A 24,300-nucleotide genomic window follows, 5' to 3' on the forward strand; every position below is an offset into this window, starting at 1 on the left:
TTTCTGCTCTCAGCTTTGTTATTTCCTTCTGTCTTCATATTCTTGGGTCCTTTTGTTGAGCTTTTTCTAGTTCTATTAGCTGTGTCATTAAGCTACTCAGGTAAGCTCCTTCTTCCTTCCTGATGTGTGCTTGCAAAGCTATAAATTTTCCTCTCAGTACTGCTTTTGCTGTGTCCCATAAGTTCTGAGAGTTTGTGTCTTTATTGTCATTTGTTTCCAGGAACCTTTTTATTTCCTCCTTGATTTCATCTGGGACCCACTGGTTATTGAGCATGAGGCTGTTTAACTTCCAGGTGTTAAAGTGTTTCTTCTGAGTCCCTTTGGAGTTCACAAATAATTTCAGAGCCTTGTGGTCAGCGAAGGTAGTCTGCAAAATTTCTATCCTCTTGATCTTTTGGAGGTATGTTTTATGTGCCAGCATGTAGTCTATCCTGGAGAATGTCCCATGTACATTGGAGAAGAATGTGTATCCAGGTTTCTGGGGATGGAGTGTCCTATATATATCCACTAGGCCTCTTTCTTCCATTTCTCTCCTCAGGTCTAGTATATTCTTGTTGGGTTTCAGTCTGGTTGACCTGTCCTGTGTTGACAAAGCCGTGTTAAGGTCCCCCACAATTATTGTGTTGTTGTTGATATTATTTTTCAGATTTGTCAACAGTTGTATTAAATATTTTGCTGGCCCCTCATTCGGTGCATATATGTTTAGGAGAGTGAATTCTTCCTGCTCTACGTACCCCTTGATTAATATAAAATGTCCGTCTTTGTCCCTTACAACCTTCCTGAGTATAAAGTTTGCATTATCTGATATTAGTATGGCCACTCCAGCTTTTTTATGGGTGTTGTTTGCTTGGATAACTTTTCTCCAGCCTTTTATTTTGAGTCTATGTTTGTTCTGACTATTCAGGTGCGTTTCTTGTAGGCAGCAGAAGGTTGGATTGAGTTTTTTGATCCATTTAGCCACTCTGTGTCTCTTAACTGGTGCATTTAGTCCATTGACGTTGAGAGAAAGAATTGTCCTGGGATATAACGCCATCTTTATTTCAAAATTTGGTGTGTCTTTTGGGTAGTCTTGTCTTAGATTAGGTCTTTCAGTTTTTCTCTTAAGACTGGTTTTGTGTCTGTGAAGTTTCTGAGCTGTTTTTTGTCTGTGAAACCATGTATTCTTCCATCAAACCGGAAAGTGAGTTTTGCTGGGTATAGTATTCTGGGTGAAGCATTCATTTCATTCAGTCTTGTCACAATATCCCACCACTGCTTTCTGGCATTGAGCGTTTCTGGTGACAGGTCTGCTGTAAATCTCAGGGAAGCTTGCTTGAACATGATTTCCCCTTTTGATCTTGCTGTTTTCAGAATTCTGTCTCTATCTGTGGGATTTGTCATTGTGACTAGGATGTGTCTTGGGGTGGTTTTTCTGGGGTCTCTTTTGGTTGGTACTCTTCGGGCATGCAGGATTTGATCACATATATTCTTTAGCTCTGGAAGTTTCTCTTTCATGATGTTCTTGACAGTTGATTCTTCCTGGAAATTTTCTTCCTGGGTCTCTGGGACTCCAATGATTCTTAAGTTGTTTCTGTTGATCTTATCATAGACTTCTATTTTCGTCTGTTCCCATTCTTTGACTAATTTTTCCATTGTCTGCTCATTTGCTTTAAGTTTTTTGTCCAATCTCTCCTGCTGTATGGGATTGTTATGTATCTCATCTTCCACAGCACCAAGTCTATTCTCAGCTTCTGATACCCTGTCCCAGAGCTTATCCATTTTGTCATTCACTTCGTTTACTGACTTTTTCAGTCCTGTTAGTTGACATGTTATTTCAGTTTGGAGTTTTGTCATTTCTGCCTTCATATTTTCTTGGTTCTTATTAGTGTTCTGTTCAACTCGATCCATGGTTTCTTGGAGTCTGTTGAGCACCTTCCATATTGCTAGTCTAAAGTCCTTATCTGAGAGGTTGATTAGTTGTTCAGTCATTATCTGGTCCTCAGAATTGTCATCTTCATTCTCTATGTCTGATGCTGGCCTGCGTTGTTTCCCCATTGTCACACTTGTATTGTGGGTTTTTCTACGTGTTGTGGTGGTATTCATTGTCTATATGATGTAGGCAGCACACTCCTCTGGCTCCTCCCTTTCTGGATGGGCTGACTTGCCTCTAAGGGAGGGGAGTCCTCCGTGGATGAAGCCTCACACTGGGTCAAATCTTAGGCCCGAGCATGCAACAGAGAAGACAGTCCAGAGAGAAATGTTTGCTTCTGTGATATAGCGCCGTTCTTAGTGTGATTTTCCTTCTTGTTGCAATGGAGTTCTTTCCTTAGAAAGAGTGCACGGCCGCGTAGCGAAGCGGAGCGGCCGTGCTCCTCTGAGCCTCTTTTTGCCCCACTCACAAGAGTTTCACGCAAGAGGACAGTAGACAGACATAGACAGGTCACACTCACAGTCTTTCACAGCTGAGCCCCAATGGGCCGGTGTACTTTTGCGGATTTTCCCCGCCTGGTGTCACACACAGGGAGCCAGCTTTTGCAAAGGTTAGCCGGTTTTTTCTACATTTTTCTCTTAAACCATGACCTTAGATAGTCCTCTACTGTCTGGACCTAACTGGTTTCCAAAGATTTGTGTAATATTTTGAAGATTGTAGACTTTTCCTTTGGTAGGGAAAAGGTTGGGGTGCTCCCAAGTAGTACTCAAGAGATCTGGACTCCTACTTGTCATTGTTGCTCAATCAGCATGTGGGTCAATGCAAAAATAAGGATGCAGTGCTTCTCAGACCTGAAATTCTGAGGATACCTGGACTATCCCAGAGGTGCTGAGGGACTCTGGAGCCCCTGGAGGTGCTAAAAGACTTCCAAGATTGTATCTGATGGTGCTCTGGGGACCAGCTAGGCTTGCACTGCTATGCTATCTCCAGGAGCCTATCACTTTCTCTTGGTTTTACTTGTTTGTTGGGGACCATGCGTGATAGTACTCTGGGCTTACTCCTGACTCTGCCCCTCTGGGATTACTCCTGGTAGGCCTTGAAAGAGCAAAAATTGAAGGGGTGTTGAGAATTGAACCCAGTTGTGCTGAATGCAATGCAAGTGACTAACCCACTGTTTTATCTGTTTGGTCTAACTATTTCTGTACACTTTTGAATATATCATAAATAGCATAAAATGTCTCTTTTTTGGAACAGTTTTAATTGTGTGTGTTTTCTTTCCCAAATATTATTTTTGTTTGTTTTCCCTTTTTATATCTACCTTTAATGAGTGAGCCGCAATATGCCCCAAACAGACAAAACTGAAGACTACAAAGATAGAGAAAGTTATGGGAAGTAATAACCTTTGTGTTTTTGAAAATATAAGATAAGAGATACCTGTAATTTTTTCCTCATGCTACTATTTATCTTAAAATGAGAAATTTTAGAAATGTTTATGAATATTTGCCAGATTAAATTTATGATAACTGGGGCCGGAGAGATAGCATGGAGGAAAGGCACTTACCTTGCATGCAGAACGGTGGTTTGAATCCCGGCATCCCATATGGTCTCCCAAGCCTGCCAGGAGCGATTTCTGAGCATAGAGCCAGGAGTGACCCCTGAATGCTGCTGGGTATGACCCCAAAACCAAAAAACAAATTATGATAACTTATGAAATGTATATATGAAAAAGGCTGTGTTTACCTTCCTTATATTTCTCTCTACTTTTTCCTTAAGTAGACTACTTCTCCTCATAATCATGAATGACTTTTTTTACATAATTCACATACATTTGGATAGTAAGTTTAAAGAGCTTAACCTACCTTTCATATTTGCTTTACAATTAACAACATATATGTACAATAACAACATACATATAATTGAAATATCAAGAATTTGGAACAAGTAAACCGGAGCACCAGTCATCAAAAGCTTTGCTAATTTTTTATAAGCACACATACATGCACATTTTGTTGCATGATTCTGCACACACATATTTTTGCATGATTCTGGCGGAAAATATCAGTGACCACTGTCATTGACTGAGTGCCCAGTGTGGTCCAGAGATACAACTCTGGGAGGGGAGTATTGCTTCATTTTCTGCAAAGGAAAATTTATGCATAAATGATAAGGTCAGTGACAGAAGTCAAATCTAGTTCCTCTAGAGCTCTTACATCTAATTACTGAGCTTAAGTTCTTCCTGAATGTGGTTTTATATTTCTGAGATGGGTTCCTGAAAAATTCAGTGAGATGATTCTGTGACATTATTTTGTGGAAAATAAAACAAATATGTCACATCAGGAGATTTGCCTTGAAAAGAGGATTCAATGTTACAGATTTTGAAAATCTCATAACATGATCTCTTTGTCACCCCCAAACATATGTGATTGTATGTATTTAGATGTGTGATATACACATGCCTGAATCTTGAATAAACATATTAGGAGTAGAATATAATAGCATTGTGAATCATGTAGATACACCTTACATGCTATATACATATTATACATTCACCTATTAAGTATGAAAAAGAAAAGCAATTATATCTCTGATGCACGGACACTCTCAACTATGTATGATCTTGTATGGTTCCCTAACTGAGTACACCTATTCATTCAACATTTTACTATTAAGATCCCTGCTGTACCCTCTGGTGACTTTATTCAGGGCACTTAGTTACCTCTCAGCTTTCTTTCTTGCATACATAAAAAAGTTTATATTTTATTATTTAATTTTGGGGGAGTGGCTCACCTGATTGCACTCATATTATTCCTGGCTCTATACTCAGAAATTACTTTTAGCAGGGTCAGGGGACCATATGGGATGCTGAAGATTGACCTGGCTGGGTTCTATGGAAGGCAAATGCCCTACCCTCTGTGCTATTGTTCTGGCCCCTCCCAAATATGTGTGTGTGCTTATTTGTTTCTTTATCGAATCACTGTGAGATATACAGTTAGAAAGTTGTTCATGGTTGAGTTTCAGTCACACAATGTCCAACAAACAACCTTTCACCAGTGTACACTTTCTGCTACCACTATCCTCATTTTTCTTTCACTCTCCTGCCCCACTCTGTTTCTATGGCAAACATTCCCACCACCCCCTTTTTTTCTTTTAGGCACTGTGGTTGACAATACTACTACTGAAAGGGTATTGTGCGTATCACTTTTTAGGACTTAATTTTTGTCCAGGATTATCATTTCCAACTCTCATTGTCATAGTGGCCCCTTCTCTGTTCAAACTATACCCCACTTCCCCTGTGGCAAGCTTCCTGATAGGAACCTTTCTTGGCTAAAGGGAAGTCCCAGCTACCTTGATTGCAAATAAGCAAGTCCATGTCTTAGTATAATCTCTCTGGAAGGGATAGTCACCAGAATGGGTGAGGTCTCCAGAATTGAACTGTATCTGCTAGTATTGCTTCTTACTGGAGTGCAAAGGGAAAAGAGGGACCTGGCCCTCCTGCCAGGGAAGATGTGGACTTAGCTGATGGATATGGTCAGTCTTCTAAGAACAGGTAAGTGAGAGCTGGACTGCTGCACATACTGTGGGCAGCATAGAGTGTCCCCTGTGCCTGAGTCCCCAGTTTTATGTACTAGTGAGTATCTGAGCAGAGATCTCTCTCGGGCCATGTTCTGTAATGCTGGTTTTCCCACCACCCACCATGTGCTTCTATATAGAATCCAGGCCTCTATTCCTCCTACATATGCCAACTCTGGAATTTCAGGAACATGTAGGTTTCACTTCTTATTTACGTTGAAAAAAAGAGATGAAAGAAATTTCACTGACATCTACTGATTTTTTTCCCTTCGTAATCAGAAAAGGTCCTCATGACTCACAGCAGCTTGTTTTCTAGCTGTCATTGAAATGTCTGCGCTCTATATTTCTGTTGCTCTGCTCCCTCTTCGGTTGGCAGGCAGTTTGTAAATTATGTGATACGTATTGTAATGTGATTTAAGTTTCATAAGAATTACTTTTGAATCTGATTGGAAAAATTTCTTTACTGGTAGAAAAGGAATGTGGGACTGAGCATCCTTAGTGCTCTGAATTAATCACATATTCAGACAAAGCCCATGAGAGAAACAAGGTCTCAGGGCTAACAAGTTTTGCAATAAAGAGCTAAAACGGAATAGACTAATAGGTTATGCCTATTTCTATTTAAACAATTTTCATTCATTTCTGGCCAGGTATGGAAAACCTCAGATTGTCTTGCAAAGATAGAGCTATTTTCTGGTGGTCATTTTTTTTCTTCCACATAGAAATTTTTAAAACTCTGAATTTTTATTCTACTTTACCAGACATGGCATCTGAATAACAAATGAAAAAATAAATATCACATGTTTTCATTTAAAATGAAGAGTAAGAAGAGGAATTAAGTAAAAAAAAATCCCCTTCCATACTTCCATATTTCAACCTCCTCCACTGAGAGAAAATTCATTATCTGATCTTTAGTTTCATTTATTTTAGGGCCTGCTCTATGTGCTTGGTGGACTGGCTTCTCCCCCGATTATATTCTGACAGGGTGATGGGGCCAGTGTCTGCCCGCCAGCCTGCGTTTGCTTGGGGAGGCATGATAAGAAAATGGGTTTCACTTCCCTTTCATTTCACTCCTAAAGCCAGTGGCATAAGAGAAATTCACCTTTCTCTGTAGAGCTCTCTCTATCATGGACTATCCTTTTTTGAGGCCATTCTTTCCTTGAATAGGAACATGGAAAGCACAAGTGTTGAGCCTGTCAAAGGCAGTTCACTGGATTAGCCACACAAAACATTTTCTGTTGAAGAAGGAGTAAGGTGTGCAGAGGGTTGACCCAGATAGACCCTTCTGGAAATAGTTGTCCTAAAGGGGAATTGGCATGGAGTGGGGGTGGTAAGCAGCCAGGTGTGGTGAACAATTCATTTTATTCAACCAATGCCTTCCAGCCTACCGTTAGCTTACACCTAGATTGAGCCAAACTCCATCCTTTTACAACTTTCTCAGCCCACCAATGCCATCAATGCCAACTACTGCTCACCAATACCATGGAAACATGAATGTGAGACAGGCTGCTCTTAGGCTGCCTCACAGACAGAGCGACCTCCAGACCACTGAGACGAGATTTTGTGAAACTTGTTGTTCAAAGCTGGAGACATAGCAGCATAGCTGTGTGCAGAGGCAGTGTCTGATTTCACATGGGCAGACTTTTCTGATTTGGGGGAAACTACTCAGACTGCCAGGCCAGACAAATTCGCATTCTTTCTTTTTTGTCCCCTTCATGCAGCACTATGATGATGAGCAGTAAGTTCGATGTGACATTAGTATTTAGGATCCAATTGAAAATAGAATCACAGTGACTTCTTTGAACTGGGATGCCCATTGTTTAGAATTTCTTTTCATGAGAGATGCCAAAGGCTGACCTTGATTTTCCAGTATTTGGAGTGCCATGAAATTTCTTAGATTTTCTTTGCCCAAATAATGGTAAAAGTGGTCTCCTTGCATTATGTCACCATGACTTTAAAGTATTAGCATAAGAAATATGTGTATATACTTATAATCATTTTTTCCATCTGAGACACATTTTTGGCCACACCTGGCTCCGGGGTTACTCCTGGCGAGACCCAAGGAACCAGGGAGTGTATTGAGGAATAGACCTAGCTTGGCTGTGTGGAAGGCCAATGTCCTTCCCGTGGTACTGTCTCTCAGTTCCTTACCTTAGGCACTTGGAATTCATTCGGAGTACTAATTTCTTTCACAGAAAGCCTCTGCCTATGGAGACGATTGTCTTATGCACACCTCTGTCTTGTTTTCTTTTCACCCAGGCCTTCTGCCTTATCCAGCAGCCCAACGTATTCAGATCTTCCCTTCATTCGGATCTCCCCACACAGAAACCCTGCTGCAGCTTCCGAGTCCCCTTTTAGCCCTCCACATCCCTACATCAATCCCTACATGGACTACATTAGGTCTCTACACAGCAGCCCATCCCTTTCCATGATCTCAGCAGCCCGGGGCTTGAGCCCCACCGATGGTAAGTGTCACACCAGTTTGTTTCTGTTTGTCATGCCACTGTCTGCTCCCCATCCCTCTCCAAGTCAAGGGTTGGAGTAGCTGTGGTGTCTTGTGATTTTTTTTTCCATGTGATAAAACTGTGTTGTGTGCTTTGAGTGTATGCCTTCATTTAACTGTCTCTCCAGGAGGGTAGTGCTTTTGCCTCTATTTTTTTTTTAAACTGGGGAAAATAGCAATGTACAAATGGGCCAAGAAACTGGAAGTGTTATCAACAGTAGTGAAGAGGTGGAATCCCAGACACAAAATTTCATTGATGTGAAGTGTTTTCACTCTTCTGGAGCTCCATGGAAACATTTACACATTTTCTGTAGCCATCCACATAATGTATGCTTCTTCACCTTCTTATCAACACATTTTTGTTCTGCATGTTTGAAAGACACTCAGCACGTACATCTACTGTAGAAGCTCTTTCTTAAACTCCATTGTGCAAAACACATTACCTGTAGATAATGAGAAAATGCTTGTCTTCATGGTGCCTGAAAATCGGCACTCTGGGAAAACATCCAGTGATATCAGTGCTATTGGTCACAGCCTGAGCCCTGTGTAGCAAGGACTTACAAAATATGTTGGTCCAGACATGTGAACCATACCCTCTTCCTTAACCATAACAGATGAACTAGTAGACCATGTGGTAGGGGGAAAAATCGGTTTGTAATTTCTCTTATATTTATGTTAGAAAATAAGGAAACCACCTGCCTTTTATCTTACTGAGCAGTGTTTGATGTGGCCCCAAACTGTTCACTTACTTCAGAGACACTGGCTACACATGGTAGAAACAGGAAGTGAAAATCACAGACTTTCTCAGTAAACATCAACTCAGTTTTACTAACAAATTCATTTTGTCCTTTCTGAGGCAACATAGTGAATATCTGTGCTGTAAGATATGTAAATTTTGTGTTATCATTTGAATGACACTGATATTTTGGAGTTTATTTTATCACAAGGAAATGGAGCTTTGTCTCCATAGAGTTTTTGAGAGTTCATGGAAGTTACTTACAGGGAATCAGGAAGGTCAGCAAGCAGTGGGCAACAGAATCATGTCTGACTTGAAGAAATTTAGTTGGACCATGTAGAGTGCAATCTCAGTTCAAGCATCATATCAACATTTGGCCTACTTTCCATAGGCATTTATGAATGAATTTAAAACATTCTCTCTCTTTTTTTGCCTTCCTTTCTTTTTGTGGAATCCAATTAACACTTGATCTAATTCAGTCAGCTCAGCCATATTTCTCCCTTGTGGTTTGAGTTCTTTGTATTGCTCTATGCATCTATCTCTCTAGTTAGTCATCCATCCATTTACCTCATTTTTAAGAAGATTGTGGATACAAATGTAAAAATACACAGGCTTATTGATAGAATTCCAACACTTAATAATTGTTTAACTAACTTTTTTGATTGAACATTATGTGTTAAACAATTTACATGCATCATTGGGTTCATTGCTACCAACAAACTTAAACTCACAGTAATTAGGGAAGCTGGGATTTGTATCCAGAACTTAATGAATCTTGAGACCACACTCAAAATTGCTCATATATATATGAACATGAACATGAAATTGCAGCTTATAATACAGTTCTTTGTTATTAAACTGTGTTGCCTTTTCCACTTATAAGTCCCATCCAGTCTTTGAGGTAGGTAGAGCAGTGCTCCTGTGGAAAGCTTAGGGGAATATTTTAAGTGTGTCCAGAAAGATATTTACAGTTGTCTCAGTTGTCTGCTTCTATGAGACATGTAAACATGGAGTGATTTGATTACCAACTGATCTTATTTGGGAATGCAAATATGAAAATGAGATATATACATGAACATATAGTAATCATTTTAATTCTCAACAATTTCTCTCTCTTCAAAATCTTTCTGATTTATTTCTTTGAGCTCTTCTTTTCCTTTAGCTTGCTTTTCAAATTAAAGAAATTTCAGAAGAAAGATTCAATAATTTGAATGAAGGACATCTTTTCTGGAATGAACTGTGGAATGAACTGCTAATGTGCCTACATAACAAATGGGCTTTGGGAGATTGCAAATCATGTTTGTTGAACTTCAGACAACTAGTCACCACACACTCTCTGTCTCCTCTCGCAGCCCCGCATGCTGGAGTCAGCCCGGCTGAGTACTACCATCAGATGGCTCTGCTAGCCGGCCAGCGCAGCCCCTACGCAGATATCATCCCCTCCCCTGCCACCGCAGGTGCTGGGGCCATTCACATGGAGTACCTGCATGCCATGGAGAGTAAGTGCCAGAGCTCTTTTCTAGAGTCTTTGGTGTAGAAAAAGCTAATTCATGACATTGGGGGAAATGGCAGTGGTTGGTAATTCAACCCTTAGGTGTGGGATAGAGAAGAGATGATTGGTTTATTCAGAGTAAAAATCTATGGCTGTCACATAAAGTGGTAGTTACATTACACAGGAATGTAGCTCATGATGATTTTCTGGGCGAGTTCATCACCAAGCACAAAGTAGAAGGTGTGTGTTGCTTCTCTTCTGCACAGGGTTCTCTGCCTCTTTTGGGAAGTAAATAGCTTAAATTTCTGATTCATTCAAACACAGTTCAATAAGCAATTATTTGGGAAAAAGTTCAGTCTTATTATGCAGATTTGTTCTTTAAAACGTGCAAATACAGAATTAAAATTAGAGAGAAACCTTGGAAGGTTAGTCTATGTTTTCTTGATAAGACTGTTTTTAGTTGGGCTGTGGTGGATTTTGTCTAAATGAAAGATGAACCTCCTTTTACTTTGTAAAAACACTAATTAAATTATTTTAAATTTGCATGAATATATGGTGAATTGATTGTCATTTGGTGGGAATTTAGGTGTCCTATCATTCATCCAGAAAAAGAAACCTCTGTTTTCTTTGTTTTCTTTTATTAGAGCAGAGGATAAAACAATAAACAGTACCTCAAATGTTAAAAATCTGTGTTGGTATGATAAAAATATTTGGCTTGGACTGGAGGCATGGCTAAAGTAATGGAGGTCCATATTGAATATGTGAGAGCCCAAGTATGGAGTGTGACCTAAAGCCCCATGTAATCAGTTCCTTTCACTCGCTGTGTATACCTCTTGCTAGGGACCCTGGGCATCTCAGGGTCTTTTCTCCTTTCCAAAGTCATTTAAATAAAACACCTTGGCTTATATTTAAAGCAATGTGATTGGTGAAAAACTGAGTTGGTTTTCTTTGGGCTATTTTGAAAATATTCAGCTTAATTTTTAGTACTTCCTTTTCAGTGTAAGATCCCAATCACAGACACAAAGGACTGACATTCTCTTTGGTTATTGAAGGTTGGCAAGAGTATATGAAGGATTGGACAAATTTAAAAATTTGAAGTAACAGTGAATTCAGTAACATAAGAAAAGTACCAAGAAACAAAACAATGCAAAGTTCTACAGAAGAGGCATCATGCAGTGCCTAAGCCAGATTAAGATCTGGTGGGTCCTGATAACTTGGTAAATCTATTTCAGAGCTTTCTATTAAAGACCATCATCAGTTGATTTCAGATGAACCCCTATGTTGTCATGAGCCATATAGGCATATCCTGTTTATAGCTTACTATGGGATAAGAATATATATTGCACATTAGAAGAGATGAATCTATCTTATGACACTTGCTCCTCCTTTCAGAATATAAGAGCCCTGGGCCCGGAGAGATAGCACAGCGGTGTTTGCCTTGCAAGCAGCCGATCCAGGACCAAAGGTGGTTGGTTCGAATCCCGGTGTCCCATATGGTCCCCCGTGCCTGCCAGGAGCTATTTCTGAGCAGACAGCCAGGAGTAACCCCTGAGCACCGCCGGGTGTAACCCAAAAACCAAAAAAAAAAAAAAAGAATATAAGAGTCCTTAAAGAACAAGAAAGCCAATAATGCCTGTAAGAAACATTGTCATAAAGGAATGACCCCCCCAAAAGCCATGCTAATTATATTAATAACAACTCCCATCTTGAAGAGAAAAACAGATGAAGCATACCAACTTCCTAGCTCTTTTTTTGTTTGTTTTGTTTTGTTTTGGGGTCACATCCAGTGATGCTCAGGGTTTACTCCTGGCTATGCACTCAGAAATCGCTCCTGGCATGGGAACCATAGGGAACACTGGGGGATTGAACCTAGATCAGTCCTAGGTCAGTGGCACGCAAGGCAAATGTCCTACCACTGTGCCACCACTCCAGCCCCAACTTTCTAGCTCTTAACTTTGAAAACATGGGGAGATTTTTATTTTTTGTGTACTAAGGACAAAAACTCTATACCTCATACATGGAACATACAGTAGTGCTGAACAATAGGAATAGACAGCCTCTTTATCTCCTTATTGCCTTCATAAGACTTGTGGGGAGGGTCTAGAAAATTAGTACAGCAGGTAGTATACTTGCCTTGCATACAGCCAACTTGAAGTTGGATTCTCAGAATCTTATATTGTCCCCCAAGTATTGCTAGGTGTAATTTCTGATTGCAGAGTCTGCATTGCCTCTTGCATTGTTAGGTGTGGCCCTAAAATACCCCCCCCCCAAAAGAGAGAGAAGGCAGCAACAAAAATTATGTGGATATATCAAGGATCTGTGCAGACAATGCTGTAACTTTCCACTCTGTCAATGATTAGAGACACCATGGGGAGAGATTATTGTGGAGGATAATAACTGACTTAAGTAACTGTAACTGAGTTAAGTCTCTCAGTGAAGAACTGCGAAAAATTATGTATTGGATAGATTTCATAATAAAGGTAAAATGCTGAGCTGAGTGCTGAAAGATACATCCATAGATTAGGTGTTTTATTTTCATACTACCATTCCAAATCTGTCTGGCAATGCATCTTTCATTAAAATCAATAAAGAAGCTGATTAAAAAATGTCCTTAAAATGAAAATTTAGTAGGTATACATTCGTCACTCAAATTGGCTTTCTGGTTTTGTTTTGTTTTCCGATTTTGTTTTGTTTTGATTTGGGGGCCATATCCAGTGCTGTACAGGTCTACTATGATTCTGCACTCAATAATCACTCCTAACTGGGTTCAGGAACCATATGGGCCCGGGGATTAAGCCTGGATTCGTGTGCAAGGCAAACACTCTACCTGCTGGATTATCTCTCGGGCTTCCTTTTCCAGTTTTACAGATGATGGCTAAGTTCAAGATTTTGATTCATAGTTATTAATGATAAATTATCCCTATATATTTCTAGAATAATATTTGCAGTCCTTTTTAATTTAATAAATAGCATATATAAATTATCTCAAAGCATGTTGGAGTGTTATATTGTGCAGGTCTATCTATATCTATAAAAAAAAATCCTATCTTCTACTTCTAATCTGGGTACCAAAAATCTCCCATATTATTGTAAACAAGCATAAGTATGCTACTAAGTAGAAACTCCCCATTATTGCCAGAAAAGAAGCATGCCAGATTCAGCTTTTACCAAGTAGATAATTTCAATCTCTCATAAACTCTGGCGTGATGATTATGTGATGAAAATGTGACCTTAGTAAAAGCAGGATTGAGATTAGAGAGATAGTACAGGGGATAGGAAATTTGCCTTTTTTATGAAAGACCCTGCCTCAATCCTCAGCACCTAATAGGTCCTCTGAGCACTGCCAGGAGTAATTCTTGTGTGCAGAGTTAGGATTAACCCCTGAACATCATCAGGCGTGACCCAAAAACATATAAAAACAAACAAAAATGGAGAGGAAAGAGTGGATGATGTCCCATGGGCTCTGTTCACAGCTATTTTACGAAACACAAGTCTATATTTTTTTTTTTTTTTGTGGTTTTTGGGTCACACCCGGCAGCGCTCAGGGGTTATTCCTGGCTCCATGCTCAGAAATTCTCCTGGCAGGCACGGGGGACCATATGGGACACCGGGATTCGAACTGATGACCTCCTGCATGAAAGGCAAACACCTTACCTCCATGCTATCTCTCCGGGCCCACAAGTCTATAATTTATCGGTTGACGGCAGATGGAAATTTAAACTCTTAGGGAAAAAGCATGGTATTAAATTGGCAAGTTTGTGTTACTAAGCTCCAGTTTAGAATTTGCTCTTGGGGTTTTGGTGAAGTTTTAATGAATGCACTATTTTCCCTTATTTTTGAATAGATAGGCAAGGTCTAAAAATTTAAAACAAACTAAGTGTGTACAAGTTCCCATTCTTCACTTTCATGAAATTTGAAAATCTGTAAATAAACCACATCCCCAAATTTTATTATGTTTTATTGTGGTGTTGGGAATTGAACCTTGATTTATACATGCAAAGTCAGTCAGGGCTCCGCTGCTCATCTGATAGCCCTTAGTCCCCACTTTTTTTTTTTTTTTTTTTTTTTTGTGGTTTTTGGGTCACACCCGGCAGTGCTCAGGGGTTACTCCTGGCTCCATGCTCAGAAATTGCTCCTGGCAGGCACGGGGGACCATATGGGACGCTGGGATTTGAACCGATGACCTCTTGCCTGAAAGGCAAACACCTTACCTCCATGCTATCTCTCCAGCCCCAGTCCCCACTTTTTAATGTTTCTTGGAACTTACACTCTTAGACTATAGAGAATTCAGGGTAAGCTTCCACAACCATGGTGCTCCTGGGGCCAGATATACTTCATGGTGGAGAGCTGCTCTGCACTCCACAGGGTGTTTAGCAGCGTTTCTGGCCTTTACCCTTGGAATTAAGAGCCTGGAAAAATTTCCAGATGTCACCATGTGTCCCCTACAGGGAAAATTGTCCCTTTAACCCCTCAATTGAGATTTATTAATTTAGGAAAATGTATTTTTATCAATTGTTTTAGAGAAGCATTAAGTATTCCATGGATCAAATGACTACAGGAAATGAGGGCATAACTAAGTCGAGTTATTTTGTCTTAGGATACTTTAATTCATTTTTTTCCCTTTGGCTCATTGCCTTAAAATACTATGCATTGCAGTGGGGAGGGTGGTGTGCATGTGATAGAGGAAGCACTGTCTTTGTTGCTTGTGGTGAATTAATGATGGGAATATCTAAGCAACCATCAGATTCATAAATCACTAGAAATAAGAAGGATAACACATAAAAGTCTCTCCCTTTTGTTTAGCAATTTATCATTTTGCCTCCACATTAATAAACAGAGCTCCCCTGAGGTAAGTCCCTGGAAGATAAATATTTCTCCCGAATTTCCTCAATTGTAGCCAGTTCATCACAAGTGGGAGGAACGGGACTTGTCATCACAAGCTTCTAGTTTCTTCTCCTTCATGACTTGCTTACAGGCAGGTGGTAATAAATAACAGGTACTAAGTGCAACCTCAGGTAATCAGGTTTTGTTTTGTTATATAACAGGTACCAGATTCCCCAGCCCCCGGCTGTCAGCCAGGCCAAGCCGAAAACGCACTCTGTCCATATCACCACTGTCCGATCATAGTTTTGACCTTCAGACCATGATAAGGACGTCTCCCAACTCCTTGGTCACAATTCTAAATAATTCCCGTAGCAGCTCTTCAGCAAGTGGCTCCTATGGTCACTTATCTGCAAGTGCAATCAGGTATGTATTTTTCTGGATGCATGGTACTTTTCCTTAATAAAATGTCTAAACTGAATCAAGAGGCAATTTCAATACTGTCTGACTATGAAGCAGGAGCTGACAACATGGTGGTGCCTCTCACCTGGGGTATAAGTCAAGAACCATGATATTGAATTCTCTAGAATTCCCTACTATTGGGTCTAAATTAGTGTCCTATAGACTCTAGTCCCTAGCACATATATAAAAACTCACTCAGTTGTTATGATTTGTATTTCTTTTTTTTTTAAATTTATTTAAAAGAAATATATCACATAGTTGACACAATTGATCATAATACTTTTATTTCAGGAAGAACAAAGGCAAAGTTATTTAAAAAATTAAAAAAAAATCTAACAAGATGGAAGAGAAAGAAAAGTTTCAGTAGCAAGTATATTTTTGAAAATCATTGAATCACCAACTAACTCATTAAAGGCCTAGTAGAAGGTTTAATAAGCTTTTCTTCTCTTTTTTTTTTTTTTTTTTTAAGAATGAGAGTTAAAGAAGTACAGCAAAAACATTATTAGAGTGGCCATTGTTGTTTGCATAGGCACAGCAAAATATGGGGGACATGGAAAGCTTTTGTATTTCTAAGAGATTGTCAAAAGAATTTTGTATCTTTTTATCTGGGTTCCTCTTACTAATTATACTTATTTAAAGGAAGACCCGATTTACTACCTGGTATTGTGATTTATGTAAGAACAGGAGCAAAAAAATCAACTCCCAGTCATGGCATAATTTCTATCTCGTGGTTACTACTGGGAGGAGTAGGATACTAGGGACAAAGGGATATTTAGCCTAATACAAAATAAATGTGGATGGCATTTAAAGATGTGACTTTGTGAAGAAATCTGCCAAGAAAATATTTTGCTGTTTTCTATAAAAAAAACTTCAGCTTCATTTGAAAGGTCTGTTTTGACCACCTTCCTTTGCTGGACAGTGAAAGCGTTTTGACATCTCTTGGGTTAAGGAATTGGTGCTTGCTTGGGAAGGTAAAAATCCGTACTTCAGAAATATAAACAATGCAGGATATTTCTCAAAGCTAATGATTAAACTTGTGCCTCTGTAAATAAATACAGTATATAAATGAGCCAATTTATTTATATTTGAGGTGTTGAAACTGCTTTTTTTATCAGAAAATCACTGATGTTTTGAGCTACGCTAACTAAAATGTGGTTATTTTAGATATAGCGTTAACATAATCTAATTAATAAACAGGTTATTATATAAACATTAGCCTTCATTTTTTTTGCATTTTCCACTAGTAAATTAAAAGAATTCACTTATTTGCAGTTGTTTAACTGTAGCTTTTCTTAACCATGATGACTCATTGCTTTATAAAGTACATTTTTGTTATCACTAGCCTTGCTTAATAGATGTTTACATATGTATTCCTTCTTTCTTTCCTGATCTTTCCTTTCCTCCCTCCCTCCCTCCCTCCCTCCCTCCCTCCCTCCCTCCCTCCCTCCCTCCCTCCCTCCCTTCCTTCCTTCCTTCCTTCCTTCCTTCCTTCCTTCCTTCCTTCCTTCCTTCCTCCCTCCCTTCTTCCCTTCCTTCCTTCTCTTTCTCCCTCTTCCCTCCTTTCCTTCTTTCCTTCCTCCCTCCCTTCTTCCCTTCCTTTCTTTTCTTTCTCTCTCCCTCTCTCCCTCCCTCCCTCCCGCCCTATGCCCCTCCTTCCTTCCCTCCTCCCATCTTACCTCCCTGTTCCCTCCCTTCCTCCGTTTCTTTCTTTCATTCCTCTCTCCCTCCTTTCTTCCATCCATCCATCCATCCATCCTTCCTTCCTCCATCCCTTCCTTTCTTTTCTCTCTCCCTGTTTTCTTCTATCCTTCCTTCCCTCCTTCCTTCTTTCTCTCTTTCTTTCTTTCTCTTTCTTTCTTTCTTTCTTTCTTTCTTTCTTTCTTTCTTTCTTTCTTTCTTTCTTTCTTTCTTTCTTTCTTTCTCTTTCTTTCTTTCTTTCTTTCTTTCTTTCTTTCTCTTTCTTTCTTACTTTCTTTCTTTCTTTCTCTCTTTCTTTCTTTCTCTCTCTTTCTTTTTTCTTTCTTCTTTCTCTTTCTTTCTTTCTTTCTTTCTTTCTTTCTTTCTTTCTTTCTTTCTTTCTTCTCTTTCTTTCTTTCTTTCTTCTTTCTTTCTTTCTTTCTTTCTTTCTTCTTTCTTTCTTTCTTTCTTTCTTTCTTTCTTTCTTTCTTTTCTTTCTTTCTTCTTTCTTTCTTTCTTTCTTTCTTTCTTTCTTTCTTTCTTTCTTTCTTTCTTTCTTTCTTTCTTTCTTCTTTCTTTCTTTCTCTTTCTTTCTTTCCTTCCTTCCTTCTTCCCTCCCTCCTCTCTCACTCTTTCCCTCTCCCTTCCTCCCTCCCTCCCTCCCTCCCTCCCTCCCTCCCTTCCTTCCTTCCTAACTTCCTTCCTTCCTCCCTCCCTTCTTCCCTTCCTTCCTTCTCTTTCTCCCTCTTCCCTCCTTTCCTTCCTTCCTTCCTCCCTCCCTTCTTCCCTTCCTCCCTTTTCTTTCTCTCTCCCTCCCTTCCTCCCTCCACCCCTCCTTCCTTCCCTCCTCCCATCTTACCTCCCTGTTCCCTCCCTCCCTTCCTCCGTTTCTTTCTTTCATTCCTCTCTCCCTTCTTTCTTCCATCCATCCATCCATCCATCCTCCATCCCTTCCTCTTTTCTCTCTCCCTGTTTTCTTCTATCTTTCTTTCTTTCTTTCTTTCTTTCTTTCTTTCTTTCTTTCTTTCTTTCTTTCTTTCTTTCTTTCTTTCTTTCTCTCTCTTTCTTTCTTTCTCTCTTTCTTTCTCTCTCTTTCTTTCTCTTTCTCTCTCTTTCTTTCTTTCTTTCTTTCTCTCTTTCTTTCTCTCTTTCTCTCTTTCTCTCTCTCTTTCTTTCTCTCTTTCTCTCTCTCTTTCTTTCTTTTCTTTCTTTCTTCTTTCTTTCTTTCTTTCTTTCTTTCTTTCTTTCTTTCTTTCTTTCTTTCTTTCTTTCTTTCTTTCTTTCTTTCTTTCTTTCTTTCTTTCTTTCTTTCTTTCTTTCTTTCTCTCTTTCTTTCTCTCTCTTTCTTTCTCTTTCTTTCTCTCTTTCTCTTTCTCTCTCTCTTCTTTCTTTCTTTCTTTCTTTCTTTCTTTCTTTCTTTCTTTCTTTCTTTCTTTCTTTCTTTCTTTCTTTCTTTCTTTCTTTCTTTCTTTCTTTCTTTCTTTCTTTCTTTCTTTCTTTCTTTCTTTTCTTCCTTCCTTCTTCCCTCCCTCCTCTCTCACTCTTTCCCCCTCCCTCCCTCCCTCTTTCCCTCCCTCCCTTCCTTCCTTCCTTCCTTCCTTCCTTCCTTCCTTCCTTCCTTCCTTCCTTCCTTCCTTCCTTCCTTCCTTCCTTCCTTCCTTTCTTTATTTCTTTCAAGTGGGAGGTGTTAACAGTATAACACTTTTTAAGTATGAGAGATATTGATGAAGTTTACTATTGTGGGGAATTCCTCCATGATGCTTTTATTCAGTTATAATTCCTTTCTTGGTTATTTGCAGCAGTAATTCTTGGCTGGCACATTTGTCTTTAAATATCATAAATTTGCAAATTGAAATGATGTCTGCTATGCTATTTCCTTGTTTTTTTTTTTAATATGGTCAATAAATAAAGTATGGAAACATGAAAGAAACTGCTCATGCCATAGCAGTGAGTATATAAAGAGATCATCCACTGTATTCACAAATGTGAACTTCGAAGCCAGACTTTTACTTTTGTTACCACTCACCAGTATGAACCTTGTACTTTTGTTCTCTTATGTCTCCACATGTGTAAACTTCACATGAGACACATTCTATACCCATTCCACCAAAGTGAAACTGAAGAGCCATATTAAATACATAGGAGAGAAATCTTAAAACCACCACCCTTGGGATCAGGAACCGAACTACCACAATAATCTTGTCTATGCTGACAGTATGGTTATTCTAATCAGCCTCTGAGGATGTGGAACTTTCTCTGAAATATGTCTGAGCTTTAGTATAAATATTCTGGAATCATACAGTGCCATCGACTGTATCACCAATTCCTGATATCATTATCCTGTGACTTGACAAGGACTCACTGGGACATAGACTAGGGCACACGGTGCTGTTTGCTCTGAGAAATGCTTTGTGAGCATTCCTTTATCTTGCTTCTCCTTAACTTTGCTTCCCTCCTGCTCTTTGTCCACCTGTCTTGACTGCTTGCAGCATCTAAAGGATTTAGATTAGAAAGTGGAGTATGAGTAGTTACTGTTTTCTATTTATGTTCACCCCAGAATGACACTGCCTTCTATCTGTTGTTGTTGCTGTTGTTGTTGTGTTTTATTTTGCTTTGAAGTCATACATGATAATGCTCAAGGCTTACTCCTGGCTCTGATCTTACTTCAGGCTGGCTCTAGGTAACTTTATGGTATACCAGGGATTTAAATGGGGTTGACTGTATGCCAGGCAAATATCCTACCTACGGTACTATCTCTCTGGCCCCGCATCACTACCTTCTTTTGTTTGCCTTACTTTACTAAAATCAGCAAGCCAAAGTACTAGAAAGACCATCACTATCAGGACTTGAAACACTTCAAGAACCCCAGGAGCCTGTTTTGGTCTGGAAGGGGAATTCCTATTGAAGACTACTCAGCTTCCAGGAGAACCTATTACTGGCCTTCTTTGTCTTTTGCTCCTTCATATGTCTTTCTTTCCCTTCTCTCATTTTTAAATATATATACACCAGAGTTATGAAAAAATAGAGCAGTAAGAGCAAAAGAATACAAATAACTTAAGATGAAATCTTAATGTCATATGATATAGTTAGATTAATTACAACATCATTGGCAGCTCTTGGCAGTTTTTCTTATCTAGAAAAACATGTACACAGTTTTATTTATCTAGAGGAAGGAGTTTTGGGGCCACATTTGGTGATGCTCAGGGGTTAATTCTGGCTTAGCTCTCAGGAATTACTTCTGCAGGGGATTGAACCTGAGTAAGCCAAATGCAAGGCAAATAAATGCCCCTAACCACCTTACTATCTGACCTTAAAGATTTGTTTTGTGAAATATAGATATTTACTTGAAGAATAGTTAGCAACTAGTGGCTGACATGAACAGTCATGTACATGAGGAACAGGGGTTCTCAAACTTTTTAAACAGGGGGCCAGTTCACTGTCCCTCAGACCATTGGAGGGTCTGACTATAGTAAACACAAAACTTATGAACAATTCTTATGCACACTGCATATATCTTATTTTGCAATGAAGAAACAAAACAGATACAAATATAATATGTGGCCCGTGGGCCATAGTTTGAGGGCCACTGGAAGAAAATAACAATCTAAAAATAAATAATTTTAACAGCTAAATTGCTGAGAGGATCAGAAGAATTTCTGCTTTACACAGCAACTGCCTTTGCTCAAGCAAGCACAGGAAAGAATATACTTTGTAGAACCACTGTCCTTTTGCACAAACAAGCCAAGGAAAGGATGTATCTGGTAGGTCTACTGCCTCTTCGGACTGGGATAGGGTTTGAGTCATCTTGATCTCCATAATAGTTTAGCTCTGTGCTGTGAGGTAACCAAGTCTTTGTATATATTGAAGAAATGACACAAGAATGAGCTGGTCAGGAAACATTGAAAAACATGATTATTCTAAAACTTTTTTCTGATAGTGTCAATAAAAATAATAAATAAAACAGAGTTTTCATGTCCTTCTACATGTGGTCATAAATCTTGTACATTGGTTTTCATTTAATCATTTACTTACTCATTGCCTGAAGACATAACTGCTATTTAACTTGTATACTCACAGTGCGTAGTATGAGCTTAAAAACTGAATGAGACAGGAGTCCTGCTTTCAGGGACTCCTAAGAAAGGAGGATAAGAAAATTTTGGGTAGTAGAGACAAAGATCCTGGGTGGGAGAAGATCAGGGTGGTTGAAGAATTTTCAGCAAACCAGAATATCAGAGAGTATTAGGCATAGGATTATGAACTAATGCATTAATCACTTTATACATGGTATCTAAGACCACTAGTCTTAGGCCAATATGAATCCCATGAGAGTTCCAATACAGCTCCATTGTCTAAGGGATGAAAGGTCTGATACACAGGGAATTTAGTAGTTTGAATCAAAGAATTCAGTTATTGAAGAGGCAGAAATTTTGGTTCTGATACTAACTTCCTCTTTCTAATGTCCAGGTTATATTGCTTCTACTTTCCTTCAGCCTCTGTGTATATACACACACAAACACATGCACACATAGACATACACACACAAACACACATACACATTGGATCTTAGAAACTTGGCCCAAAATGATCAAAAGGAAGCATTGTCCCCAGTGGAAGAGATGACCTCAAAAGACACATAGATCTCTCCACCCCAGGAAAGCTGAGTATAAATTCTTCTCCAACAGATCACAAAAATATGCTGCCATAAAATAAAAATCATAGAAATCATATCAGCTGTCTTCTCATACTATTATGCTTTAAGAGTAGAAATTAATCACAAACAGAAGTAGGGAAAATACAAATACTTGAAAACTAAACAACTTATTTCTGTGCACTACTAAATATTACCTAACACTGCTGATTGTTGCTGAACAAATTACTTATCCTGAAAACAAATGAGAATTAAGATATAAGACAGCAGACATGTAGAACTAGCAAAAGCTGTCTAAGAGGAAAGCTTATAGCAATGCAAGTGTTCAGCAGAAAAGCCAAAAATCCCCAGTAGATAACCAATTTATGCATCTCAAGTTACTAGCAGATAAACAAAAATAGTCTAAAGAAAGCAGAAAGAGGGAAATAAATTTTAGAGTGGAAATTAATGAAGTCAAAATCCCTAAGCCCATTCCAATGATCCAAGAAACTAATAACTGACATTTTGAAAGCATAAGGTTGAAAAACCCTGCAATACAAAAGAGAAAACTTTAATAAACCAGATCAGAAATGAGAAAAGTTACAAAAGAAACAGGAATACAACAGGATATCTAAGACGACTATGAAAACCTTTGCGCCATAAAATTGGAAAAACTAGAAGAAATAGATAAAACATCTTTGTTGCCTTTCACCTCCCTAAATTGAGTCAGAGAGGAGCAAAATACCTGTATACATTAATTACTAATATAGAAATGTAAAGAGTTATAACAAAATTTTCCTAAAAATGAATATTCAGGTCCTTTAGAGACCTACTTTGTCTCCTGCTCTGGCTCTTACAGGCAAAGAAGAAAGAGGGATTCTCCAGTTTCTATGAGTTATTACCTTGATACCAAAAATAGACAACACTAAAAATTTAAAGTTACACACCAGTAGTACTAAAGAACATAGATGCAGAACACCCATAAAAGAGACAAATTCACAACAAAATGAGCATATCCAAAACAAAAGGGAACTTCACTCAAGACAATGAAAGTTATTTACCAAAAAACCATAGTTAACCTCATTCTCAGTGGTAAAAATTGAAAGATTAGTGGTGAAAATCTTTCAGATTGGGCAAAAGATAAGGACATCCACTCTCACCACTATTACTCAACAAGATTTTGGATGCCCTTGCTTAAGTTGTTAGACAAGAGAGAGATATAAAGGAGATGCAGTTTCAGAAAGGGAAAGGTACACTATCACTATTGTGGATGGCATTACAATATACTTGGAAACTGTACACGTAAAAATAATTTCTTTGAAACAATAAACTTTTTTAGTAACATAGAGAAATTTTAATTGTAAAAAATCTGTGCAATTTCTATATGCTAAAAATGAAGTAGAAGAGAGGGAAATAAAACAATTGATTCATGATCACTACCATCCCAGAATCAGATTCCTTGAATAAACTTGATAAAGGAGGTGAAAGACATGCATAAAAAGAATTTGTCATTTTTTTAAAAATCAACAATGCAAGAAAATGAAAACACACTCTGTAATGCATGGGTTATGATCATCCTACCGAAAACATTGTACAGAACCGGGAAGGGGAGAAATAGGAGACCAGGTAGGACACTTGCCTTTCATACTACCACCTCAGGTTTGATCCCCAGCATGGCACATGCCACTTGATCTCTGCTGGGGAGCACACAGCAAGAGTAAGATCTAGAACAATTAGGCATAGCCCCCAAAACAAACAAACAAACAAGAAAAGAAAAAGAAAGATTTAGTGAATTCTTCATAAAAATTTTATGGCATTTTTAAAAGGAACATACAAATGCAAAATTTTTATAGAGTAAAAACAATTTTTTTGAATTATCAAAAACAAATGGGAAGCATTTATCTCCCCAATTTAAATTTAACTATAAAAGTTGTGGTTATGAAGCAATGTGGTGGAGGAATAAAGGCAGTCTCTCAAACCAGTGGGATAAAACTGAGAGATGAGTAAGTCCGGAGATGTACCGTTTGGTGTATGGACTGATAATACTCAGGAAAGGATCTAAGTGGAGCAAGAAAAGTGTCATCAATAAATGCTACTGGGAAAACTTAGTCACATGCAAAAAATAAATTTGGTTCTCACACCTTTCCCAAAAGTTAAATCAGAATAGATTAAAAGACTTGACATATCTGAATGCATAACTTACATTGAGAGAAAAATGGGAACAGTACTACATAAAGACATGTAGATGTGAAACTAACAGTAATAGAGTCTAATCACAGTACTTCAATCATAAAATATGTTTTTTTTTTTGTTTTTTTTTGGGGGGGGGGTTGGCCACACCCAGCGGCATTCAAGGGTTGCTCCTGGCTATCTGCTCAGAAATAGCTCCTGGCAGGCACGGGGGACCATATGGGATGCCGGGATTCAAACCAGCCACCTTAGGCCCTGGATCAACTGCTTGCAAACACCGCTGTGCTATTTCTCCAGTCCCATAAAATATGTTTTA

General features: G+C 38.8%; 1 protein-coding gene across 1 annotated transcript in view; it reads left to right on the forward strand.

Moving 5' to 3' along the window:
* Window positions 1-24,300, forward strand: part of GLI3 (GLI family zinc finger 3) — a 312,603-nt gene that overhangs the window by 191,439 nt on the left and 96,864 nt on the right. Inside the window, exons 4-6 of the mRNA XM_049781861.1 lie at window positions 7,736-7,941; window positions 10,068-10,214; window positions 15,253-15,454. Coding sequence (XP_049637818.1) covers window positions 7,736-7,941; window positions 10,068-10,214; window positions 15,253-15,454 — 555 coding nt within the window. The remainder of the gene's footprint in view (window positions 1-7,735; window positions 7,942-10,067; window positions 10,215-15,252; window positions 15,455-24,300) is intronic.

This window comes from Suncus etruscus, chromosome 10, assembly GCF_024139225.1.
Source record: "Suncus etruscus isolate mSunEtr1 chromosome 10, mSunEtr1.pri.cur, whole genome shotgun sequence".
In the NCBI taxonomy this organism is placed as follows: Eukaryota; Metazoa; Chordata; class Mammalia; order Eulipotyphla; family Soricidae; genus Suncus; species Suncus etruscus.